The 11,111-nt window shown below is 43.9% G+C and overlaps 1 protein-coding gene across 1 annotated transcript; it reads right to left on the minus strand.

The window, feature by feature from the left end:
• Positions 1 to 787: 787 nt before the first annotated feature.
• On the minus strand, positions 788 to 9,354 carry SMIM23 (small integral membrane protein 23). Its single transcript, XM_045792138.1, has 4 exons — positions 9,265 to 9,354; positions 1,511 to 1,562; positions 1,243 to 1,310; positions 788 to 1,000 (listed from the first exon to the last, which is right to left on the minus strand). The coding sequence occupies exons 1-4, from the start codon at positions 9,352 to 9,354 to the stop codon at positions 788 to 790; spliced, it is 423 nt and encodes a 140-aa protein (XP_045648094.1).
• Between the last annotated feature and the right edge of the window lie 1,757 nt (positions 9,355 to 11,111).

The raw sequence follows: 11,111 nt of genomic DNA on the forward strand, positions 1-11,111 counted from the left end.
AATATAATTTTAGTATATTATATATAAATATATGTATATATAATTCCATTAGGTTATATACATGTTATATATATGATAAACATATCTATATATGCATATAGATATATAGATGAGACCTCATATATGTATGAGCTCAATCCCTGAAGCAGATTGCTGGGTGGAATGGTAAATGCGTTTGTGGATTTGACGGCTATCACCAATTGCCCTCCGCAAGGGTTCTGGCAATTTCTGCTGCTAGCAGCAGTGTCTGAGGGTTGAGTTGCCACATAACGTCTATATACTCCAGAACCAGTGTCCTCTTGCTAAGTTCCAGGGAGGGAGAAAAAGGAATGGAAGAAAGGAAGAGCTGTTTATCAGGCACCTACTCGATGCCGGACGCACTCTGCATATACACGTCTGGTCCTCACTGTAAAGCTGTGGGGCGAATTGGCGTCCCTGATTTTTTACTAATGAGGCAGTTTTGTCTCTGACAGGTTAGGGGATTTGTACCACATCTCAGGTAAGTGGGCGAGATCCCTGACGCCAAGGCCGGCTTGGTTTCAGTGCCCCAGAGTTCTGGTGGGCTGGAGGATATCTCAGCAGAGCACTGGGGTCGTCCTGACAGCGTTCATGAACCAGCAGTGGTGCCAGCAAGGTTCTTAGTGTCCCAACTATTTTATTTTCTTGCCTGCTTTGACATCCACGTGTCACAGCTCAGCCCTTATTAGACGAGCCCCTGGCAGCTCTTCCCCCCTCCCCAACTCTCCACTTCTGCTTGGCGTCCTCCCCAGGTTCCAGCCCTGGGCCCTCACAGGTGATTTTTGAAGTTGGAGCAGGGATCCTCTGGGTCCCCCTCTCCCAGAAGAGCATCTAACCACTCCTCCAGGTCCCGGACCAGCTGCTCCAGCTCTCGCACCTCTTTCTCTAGCTTCTCCAAGAAAACATGCAAGTTTTCCTTCAACCAGGTTCTGATGACATTTATTGGCTCTTCTGTGGGTTCATTGGTCTGGTATTCAAATCCCTGAAAGGCAGACATCAAAACTACATCTTGAGCTTTTTCACATAGGACCCCTTTTTTCGAAAAGCTTCCTGAGACTTTGCAAAAGCTATTCCTTCTGTCTGGAGTGCCATCCCCACCTTCTCCCCTTGGCCAGCTCCTACTTAGCCTTCAAGATCCAGTCACCCACAACACCTCTGGGAAGCCTTCCCAGATTTCCTCAGCCAAACTTGGCATCCCCTCAGCACCTTTTTTGAATATGTTACCTGGGAAGCCACAGGATTCTGGGGATAGTTACATTCTCTGATCCTTTCTGACACCTCCCAACTTCTTCCTGAAACAGGCACAAACATCACCTCTTAACAAGGGCAAATGAGCAGTCATTGAAATAAACATGGTTGGTCATCCCAGTGGGTGAAGAGGGGAGGAGAAGGCAAGCTTTGGAGGGCCTGTTGGCATGCAGCCATCTCCAGAATACCCCTCCTGACTCCGGGTGGGCTCGGCTCCTCCTTTCTCAGCTTCCAGAATGCTCACCTGATATTCCTGTGCCCACGTACAGCACCAAGATCAGCAACGCCAACAGTGTCTGGTGGCAAGAAGAGGAGGAAGGAGGTGACTCACTGGGGGCCAGGCAGGCATCCCTGCTGCCCTCACAGAGGGGTGCTGTAAAGTCATTTTTAGAGCTTAACTTTTTTCCAGTTATCTACGTCATGCATGCTTACTACAAAACCCCCAAACTTTGCAGAAGTAGGTAACATGGCAGCCTAGTGACATTCCACTGGTGTTTTCCCTCCCTTCTCCCTGCTGAGAAGACCCCCCTCTGTTCTCATTCCTTGCCTTGCCTTTCCATTTTTTGCTCTAAATGATCTTTAAGAGGAATCAACTTTATTGTGGTATAATTCACAGACAATAAAATGCACACATTTTAAATGTACAGTTTGATGAGTTTTGACATGTCCACACCTGCGGACTACCATCCCAGGCAAGAGAAAGAACATTTCCATCATCCCAGAAAGTTCCCGTGTGCCCTTTTACAGTCTCTTCCCTCCTTACCCTCACCCTGCCAGAGGGATCCACTAATCTGCTCCGTCACTATGGAGTAGTTTTGCCTGGCCTATAACTTCATGAATGACTTCATAGTCTTTTGCTCAACATAATGATTGTGGGATGTCGCCGTGTTTGTGTGTTCAGTGTTATTGATGAGTAACATATTGTATGAATATGGTACAGTTTATCTCTTTACCTATTGATAGACTTTGGGCTGTTTCCAGTTTCTGACGATCATGAATAAAACTGCTGATGAACACTGGGTACAACTCTGTGTGTGGACGTACGTTCTCATTCTGCTTGGGTTAGTACCCAGAAATGAAAATGCTGGCAGATGTACATTTAATTGGATAAGAAACCACCAACTTGTTTCCCAGGGGTTTGAACCAGTTTACATTTCTGCCAGCAACACGAGAATGCTAGTTGCTCCACGTCCCCATCGGGAATCTTCTTGATTTTGGGCATTCTATTAGTTGCGTAGTGGTACCTTGATCTAGTTTTTCTATGTACTTCCCCAACAATTAATGATGTTGTCTTAGTCCATTTGCACTGCTGTAACAAAGTACCACAGACCTGATGGCTTATATAACAGAAATTTATTTCTTAGAATTCTGGGGGCTGGAAATTCAGGATGCAGGAGGGCAGCATGGTCAGATTCTGGTGAGGGTACTCTTCTGGGTTCCGTCCATTTCCATTATATCTTTACATGGTGGAGGGCAGAGAGAGCTCTTTGGTTTTTGTTGTTGTTGTTGTTATTTGTTTTTGTTCTTTTTTTTTTTTTAGCAGGGCACTACTCCAATTCATGAAGCTTCCACTCTCATGAATCATCTCCCAAAGACCCCCAACTCCTAATACCATCACTTTGGGAGCTAGGATTTCAACATATGAATTTAGGGGGGACATAAGCATTCAGTCCATAGCAGATGTTGAGCATCTTTTCATGTACTTACTGACCATAATTCACGTATCTTACTTTTTGGGTGTGTCTATTAAAAACTCAGTTCATTTTTTTATTGGGCAATTTGTCTTCTTATTAAGTTTTAGTAGTTCTTTATTTATTTCGGATATACATTCTTTGTCAGATGCTTGTGTTGTGACTATTTTCTCCAGGTCTGTGGCTTGCTGCTTCATTTTCTTACCAGGGTGTTTGAAAGTTAAGAGGTTTCAACTTTTATGAAGTTCAGATCAAATATATTCCCTTTATGGTTATGCCTTTTATATGCAGTCTAAAAAATTTTGTCTAACTCAAGGTTGTGAAGATTTTTTCCTCTGTTTTCTTCTCGGCATCTTATAACTTTCCATTTAGTTATATGGTCCATTTTGAATTAATTTTTGTATATGATGGGAAGGAAGGGTCAAGATTCTTTTCCTCATATGAATGTCCAATTCTAGAATCATTTGTTTAAAAAGCCTAATTATTCATTGGATTGCATTGCTTTCTGTCAAAAATATGCCCACCATATTTATGTGGGTCTGCTTCTGGATTTTATCCTGTTTCATTGATCTATATATCAATCTTTATGTCAGTGCTAAATCTGTATTAGTTTGTTGGAGCCGTTATAACAGAATACCACAGACTTAACAACAGAAATTGATTCGTTCACAGTTATGGAGACTGGAAGTCCAAGATCAAGGTGTGAGGCAGGGTTGGTTTCTGGTGAAACTTCTTTCCTTGGCTTCTGGATGGCTGCCTTCTCCTTGTGTCCTCACATGGCCTTTTCTCTGTGCATCCCTGGTATCTCTCTTCTTATCAGCTCATCAGTGCTATTGGAGTAGAGACCCACCTTTTATGACCTCATTTAACCTTAATTATTCCCAAATACAGTTGAGACTTCCACATGTGGATTTTGGAGGACACAGTTCAATCCCTAATAGCTCTCTCCACTGTCACTATGCTTTTCCATTCCTTTCTCTATCTTATGTCAATGCCACACTGCCTAGATGACCATATAGCTTTATCGTAACACTTAAAATCATAGTGTGAGTTTTTTTTTTAACTTTGCTCCTTTCAAATTTTTTCTGACTACCTTAGATCCTTTGCATTTTCACATATATATGTATATATCAACCTTTGCAGTTTCTATAAAAAAAAAAAACCCTGCTGGGATTTTTATTAGTATTGCATTAAAACTGTGGTTCAATTTGGCGAAAAAGAATGTTTCTAAAATATCATACTTTATAATCCGTGATCATGGTGGATCTCTCCATCACATTGTCTTCGGTTATTTTTAGCAATGTTTCATCATTTTCAAGTGTAGAGGCCAGCCTCATTTTTCTGAAGTATTTTATGGGTTTTGATGCTATTAAAAATAGTATCGTTTTCAAATTTTCATTTTCCAATTGTTTGTTGCTAGTCTATAGAAACACAATTGATTTTGTGTCTTATGTGTCTTATGGCTTAATTCTTCCCTTTTTTTCTGGTAGAGTTTAGGATTTTGTATATAAAAAATCATGCTGTCTGGGAAGAAGTTTTACCTCACGCTTTCTACTCTTTATCTTTCAAAAAGTCTTTAGTTTTTTTCTTGTCTTGTAAATTGACTGCAATCACTAGTAAAATGCCAGTGGCAGTGGCGAAAGCGAACATCTTCCTCTTGCGCTGTGTCTTAGGGGGACGGGGTGGGAGTGCTCACCACGAAGTAGAGGGAGTTGTAGCTTTTTCCTTGTTGTCCTTTCTCCACTTTCCTTGTGATCCTACTGTTCTGAGAGTTTTACCAAGAATGAGCGCTGGATCAGTGAAATGCACTTCCCGTATCCACTGGGAGACCAAGTGCTGCCCTTCCTGTCTGATCCTGTAGCACGTTGCGTGGATTGACTCGAATACCTGACCTTCCTGCAGGAAGCCCTGTGTTCATGATGCATTCGCCTTTTTCTGTGTTGCTGGGCTGATTTGCTTCTGTGTGTGGAGATTGTTCTTTTCAACTATATTCATAGAGAGATTGGATTTTTTTTCTATCTGTTTATGGAGTTTTAGAGTCAAGGTTATGTTGCCCCTTTAAAATGAGTCAGGGAGCATTTCTTCCGCCTCTATTTTATGAAGGAATTTGTGTGAGATTGGCATTATTTCTTTTTCTGTCACATGATCGGTAGAATTTATTGGTGAAATCTTTTGGGCTTGTAGTCATTTGGACTTTCTGTTTCTCCTTGAGTCACTTTTGTAAACTGTGTTGTCCAAGAAGTTTCTACATTTCAGCTAAGTGAGCAAATGCATTGGCGTCCAGTCCCTCCTCGTATTACCTTCATATCTTTTTTTTTTAAAGATTTTATTTATTTATTTGACAGATAGAGACAGCCAGCGAGAGAGAGAACACAAGCAGGGGGAGTGGGAGAGGAAGAAGCAGGCTCCCAGCGGAGGAGCCCGATGTGGGGCTCGATCCCAGATCGCCGGGGTCACGCCCTGAGCTGAAGGCAGACGCTTAACGACTGCGCCACCCAGGCGCCCCTACCTTCATATCTTTTTAATGTCTATAGGAGGTATTGTGATAGTTCCCTTTTATTCTTGATATTGGTAATCTGTGTTTTCTCTTTTTTAAAAAATTAGACTATGAAAAATTTACCAATTTTACCAATTTTCAAAGAAAAGGTTTATTAATTTTATTATTTTCATTTTCTATTTCATTAATTTCTGATTTTATCATTGTTTCTTCTTTCTTTCTTTTTTCTTTTTAAGATTTTATTTATTTATTCGACAGAGATAGAGACAGCCAGCGAGAGAGGGAACACAAGCAGGGGGAGTGGGAGAGGAAGAAGCAGGCTCATAGCGGAAGAGCCTGATGTGGGGCTCGATCCCATAACACCGGGATCACACCCTGAGCCGAAGGCAGATGCTTAACCGCTGTGCCACCCAGGCGCCTCTGTTTCTTCTTTCTATCATTGAGTTTAAGTCTTCTTTATTTCCTTCTTAATGTGGAAACTTTGGCCATTGCTGCTGCTGCTGCTGCTGCTTCATTTTTTTTTAGGTTGTTAAAAAAATTCATGTATTTGAGAAGAAGAGAGAACACAAGCAGAGGGGAGGAGCAGAGGGAGAGGGAGAAGCAGACTCCCTGCTGAACAGGGAGCCTGATGCGGGGCTTGATCCCAGGCCCCTGGGATCATGACCTGAGCTGAAGGCAGACGCTTAACCACCTGAGCCACCCAGATGCCCCTGGCCATTGCTTCTAAAGTTTTCTTACTTTCCAAATATATGTATGTATGTGTGTGTGCATGTGTATATATACACATACGTGTCTGTATATGTGTGTGCATTGATGCACGTACATGTCTGTATATGTGCGCTCTCAAATAGATGCCTGAGTGTTCAGGAGTTCCTCTGCTCTAGCTGCGCTGGAATTCCGACAACCTCCAGGATCTCCGCTCTGCTCTCAACCGCAGAGCAACCACTCTGGTGAGAGCGGCTAATCCAGCCCTTTGCATGCACGTCCCAGCCCCTCCAGCAAGGAGTCTTGGGGAACCCCTGAGTACGAAGCTCTCTTCTCCAGTGATCCGTCCTACAGAGTCCAGTGCGTTAGCTGCCCCCCTCCCCATCCCCACCCTGCAGCTCAGCAGGACTGCGATGCCAGCTTGGACCGTACCCCTCCGTGCAGCAGCCACTGGGAAAGAGTCGAGTCTCCTGCTCACGAGTCTTCCTTCCCTCCGGGCTGCACTCTTGTGCTGCCTGCTGGCCCTCACCTGGGAGCAGCTGCCTCATACGCGTCATCAGTTTTGTGGTTGCTGCAATGGGAGGGCTAGCCTGGCCCCCGTTACTGGCAAGTCTCGTCATGGCATTTTGAGGCAGGATGGAGTGAAGGAGCTGCCTAGAGACAACATCGCTCGCTGGTACCTGGGTCAGTCCAGGATCATTTAGGAGACTCTGGTGGATGTCCCAGGATTAGGACAGGAGAAAGGGGTCTTTTGGACAGGTGGGAGAAGAGAGAGGGGCAGCCTGACCCTGGGAGGGGCCTGGCCCCCACTCTCACTGGCTTTGTGGTGTGTCTGGGCAGGTCTTAGCACAGCGAATTCAGAGACACCTGTTTTCAACAGGCAATGTGAGTTGGGAGAGTGACAGTGTCAGGGACAAGCAAAAGTGGACAAAAGGTTAAGGCACACACAGTATTGACTAACCCTGAATTTTCCCCAACTCACTAGATGCGGGCTGAGTCAGATTTAATTTGACTTGAAATAACACATTTCTTACCCGCGTTTGTGAAGCAGGATTTAGACCTGCTACCATCACAAAGAAGAGAAAAGATTCGCATGATTTGCCTCTCCCCCAGATAGTTTTCTTTATATATACTAGCAACTATATTATTATCATGATTAACTTCAAAACTAAAAATAAATTACAAAGCAACAATCCGGCAGAGTCTTACAGATACACGGGCGAGTGAAAGAAGCCAGGCATAAAGCTACGCACTGATTCCATTCACATGAAATTCAAGAAAGTACAAAGCTCATCTATGATGATAGAGGTCAGAAATCATGGTTATGTTGGGGAGCGGGGGACGAGCTGGGAGGGGCCCGAAGGAGGCTTCTGGGGCACTGGGAATGTTCCCTAGCTTGACCTGGCGGTGGGGGGGTGTGTGTGGCGGTGACTGCCTGGGCGTGTACGCCCAGTGTAGATTATCGCATTGTACACTTAATTTTAGGGCACTTTTTTTTCCTTAACAATATTCCCTGGGAATCTTTTCACATAAGACACACAGAACTGTTTCATTCTTTAGAATGGTTGTTAAGCATTCCATGCTGAATGCTCTATTTCTTTTTCTTTTTTAAAGATTCTATTTATTTATTTGTCAGAGAGAGAGAAAGGCAGGCAGAGGGAGAAGCAGGCTCCTCACTGAGCAAGGAGCCTGATGTGGGACTCGATCCCAGGACCCTGGGATCATGACCTGATGCTCTGCTATTTCTTTAACAACCCCTCTGTCCATGTACTTTATAGGATGATGTCTTCCCCAGCACACGTGCTGCTGGGTTTGTATTTTGTGCTGTGTGGAGGGCAAAGGGGGAAACAGGGGCAGGAGTAAGTTTTAGTTCTCCTCCTTGTGCTGTCTTGGGGCCTGAGCCAAATCATTTCTTCTCTCTGAGCCTCAATTGCTTCATCTGTAAAATGGATTTTGAAATATGCTGAAAGGTCTTTCAAAAAGAAAAGCTGGGACTTTGTATTCGATCGGTCTGGGAAATGCTGTGGTTAACAAAGAGAAGTGAATTCCTTGCTGCAGAACTTCTCAGTGCCTTCATTATGGGAATGAGCAGTGTAAATCTCCAAGGGGGGTGGCGGACAAGAGCATTGGCATTTCTTGAACCACAGAACTTTTTTGGGGATTTTTCTCAAAAGCGCCTTGCTGGGGTTCGGTATTTATGGAATTCTTTTTAGGAAAAACTGCAGCACGATGAGGTGCCCCCCGAGGCCCCCATCGTGCTGTGAGGTCCAGCACAAGGGAGGAGTTGGAGCATGTGTATTAAATGAACGAGTGAACACAGGTTTTGGAAACGTATAGAGATCAGTCATCCATTGCTCTGCTTAAAACCCCTCAATGTCCTCTTGTTAATCTCAGACCAAAGTCCTGTCTCTTCCCATGGGGTGCAAGGCCTATGTGACATTCCCAGCCCTCTTTACACGCCTGCCTCACTTCTCCACCTGGGAGGCCATGAAGTGCAGGGTAAGCTTGTTAAGAGTCCTGGAATCCGATGGGCCTGGTTTCAAAGGCTGGCAGGTCCTGGCTCTATGGCCATTTTGCTTTTCTGAGCTTTGGTTTATCCATCTGTGAATGAGGTTGTTAATAGCTGCCTCTCGGGCCTGTTGTAAGACATGAAACAGAGAGGGGGTGGGAGCCCTGGGCTGTGCATTGTAGGTGATGACATTTCCCATTTTGACAAAACTCTGCATGAGGTTTGAATTTTAGCCCTAAGAACAAATACTCCAAGAGCTCTACAATTCAGCCGTATCCTATTTATTTCAGTTCGTTCATTCATTCGTTCTTTCGTTCATTCAGCCACTATTACGCACCAAGCACCACTGTAGGCACTAGGAATCTAGGAGGAAACTAAAACAATCCATACATTCTGCTGGGAATGAAATAAGAGAGTCAATCAGTAATGGCCTTGGGGAAGAAACCCTGAAACATGCGTGCTGTGTCCCACCAGGTCGGGCTCCAGGGAGAGTCGGGCTGAAGGCCTCCTCTGACTTTGAGGGCCTTACGGTCTGTCTGCAGTGGCAAAGGGAGCCCCGATGGGAGGAAGGCAGCATACATCTGGTCTGGCCTCACCTGTTTCTTGTCCTCACAGCGACTGCCCCTTCTCCTTTCAAACAGCTCCGCTGCCACTCGCCCCCTGCTGCCCACCTGTTGGATCACCATGGCCTCGGGTCAGGCTGTCTGGGTAGAACAAGGTACCCCCACCTGACAGGCAGATGGATACCCTCCTCCTTCCTGGCCCCTGGTCACCAGGCATCCCTCAAACACTGAATTCTGATGTCATAGAAGATGGGAGACAGCAAGGCCCCCACCTTGTCATCACCCTGATTTTTATTCCAGTCCCTCACATTTTTTTTCACATAAATGTAAAAAACAAAAACCAGAAAAAAGTGCATCAAAATATTATATTTCAGGATGATAATTTTTCTGATATTTTTCTTCTGTATCTTCAAATGTTTAGTAAAATGCGAGTTTTTAAGTACAAAACAATAAAACTTTTAGCTGAACTCTTTACTGAGATAGTTGTAACCACACATGCAATAGTAAGAAGTAATACAGGAGATCCGGTGTACCTTGCACCTGGCTTCCCCCGGCGGTAACATCTTGCACCCGCTGTGATACAGTATTACAGCTGGGGTTTGCCACCGATGCGATCTATCCATCTTATTCACATCTCTCCTGTTTTACTTGTACTCATTTGTGGATGTGTATTTAATTCTAAATATTTGTCGTGTGTGTAGGTTTGGGTATCCATTGCTACAGTCAAGATACAGAATTCCCAAGCCAGACGGTTTTTGTGTTGCCCTTGGATGCCCCCCGCCCTCCCTCTGTCCCCTCTCCCCCACTGGCAATGACGAATCTGTTGCCCATTTCTAAAATTTTATCTTTTCAAAAATGCTAAATCAAATATGCAAACTTTGGATGTTGGCTTTTCTGTACTTAGCATAAATCTCCAGAGATTCATCCAGATTGTTGAGTGTATCAGTAGTTCGTTTCTTTTTATCGCCACATTGTACCCCATGGCATGTACGCACACAGTTGTTGAACCATTCATCCACTGAAGGACGTCTGGGCTATTCCCGGTTACTGGCCCTCATGAATAAAGCTGGTGTGGATATTCTTGCACAGTTTTTGTGTGAACCTATGTTTTCATTTCTCTGCGATGCCTTAGATGGAAATTGCCATGTTTTATGGTAATTGCATAATAGTTTTGTTAAGAAACTATCAAACTGTTTTCTTGAATGGCTGTACCGTTCACATTCCCATCAGCAGTGTATGAGCAATACCGTTTCTCCTCGTCCTTGCCAGCACTTGGTGTTTTCATTAGTTTTTATTTTAGACATTTTGGTAGGTATATGGAGATATCTCATTGTGGTTTTAGTTTTCATTTTCCTGCTAGTTAATGATGTCAAACTTCTTTCATGTGCTTATTTGCCATCTCTATCTCCTCTTCAGTGAAATATGTGTTCATGTCTTCTGCTCATTTTCTTTTATTTTTATTTTAAGATTTATTTATTTATTTGAGAGAGAGAAAGAGAGGGAGAGAGAACACATGGGGAAAGGGGCAGCGAGAGAATATCCAAGCAGACTCCTGCTGACCATGGAGCCCGACTCTGGGCTCGATCCCACGACCCTGAGATCATGACCTGAGCCGAAACCAAGAGTTGAAGGCTTATTCAACTGAGCCATCCAGGCACCCCTCCTGCCCATTTTCTAACTGGCTTCGTTTTTTTACACTTGAGTTTTGAGAGTTTTTTGTACCTTCTAGATACTAGTCCTTTTTGAATATATGTTTGTAAATATTTTCTTCCAGTCTGTATTTTGTCTCTTCATCCTCTTCATATGGACTTTTGCAAAGACAAAGTTTTTAACTTTAAAAATGTCCAACTTATCAATTTCTCTTTTATGAACATGTTTTA

This window comes from Ursus americanus, chromosome 15, assembly GCF_024610735.1.
Source record: "Ursus americanus isolate L20-20 chromosome 15, mUrsAme1.1.p, whole genome shotgun sequence".
NCBI classification, from domain to species: Eukaryota; Metazoa; Chordata; class Mammalia; order Carnivora; family Ursidae; genus Ursus; species Ursus americanus.

Bases quoted from the DNA above. Each gene is read 5' to 3' on its own strand.
- SMIM23 (XM_045792138.1), bottom strand. From the start codon at position 9,354: ATGGTGATCCAACAGGTGGGCAGCAGGGGGCGAGTGGCAGCGGAGCTG. The intron at 1,311-1,510 runs GTGAGCATTCTG...TGCCTGTTTCAG, and splicing joins CGTGGGCACAGGAATATCAG to GAAGAAGTTGGGAGGTGTCA. The intron at 1,001-1,242 runs GTAACATATTCA...TCTGCCTTTCAG, and splicing joins AGAATCCTGTGGCTTCCCAG to GGATTTGAATACCAGACCAA.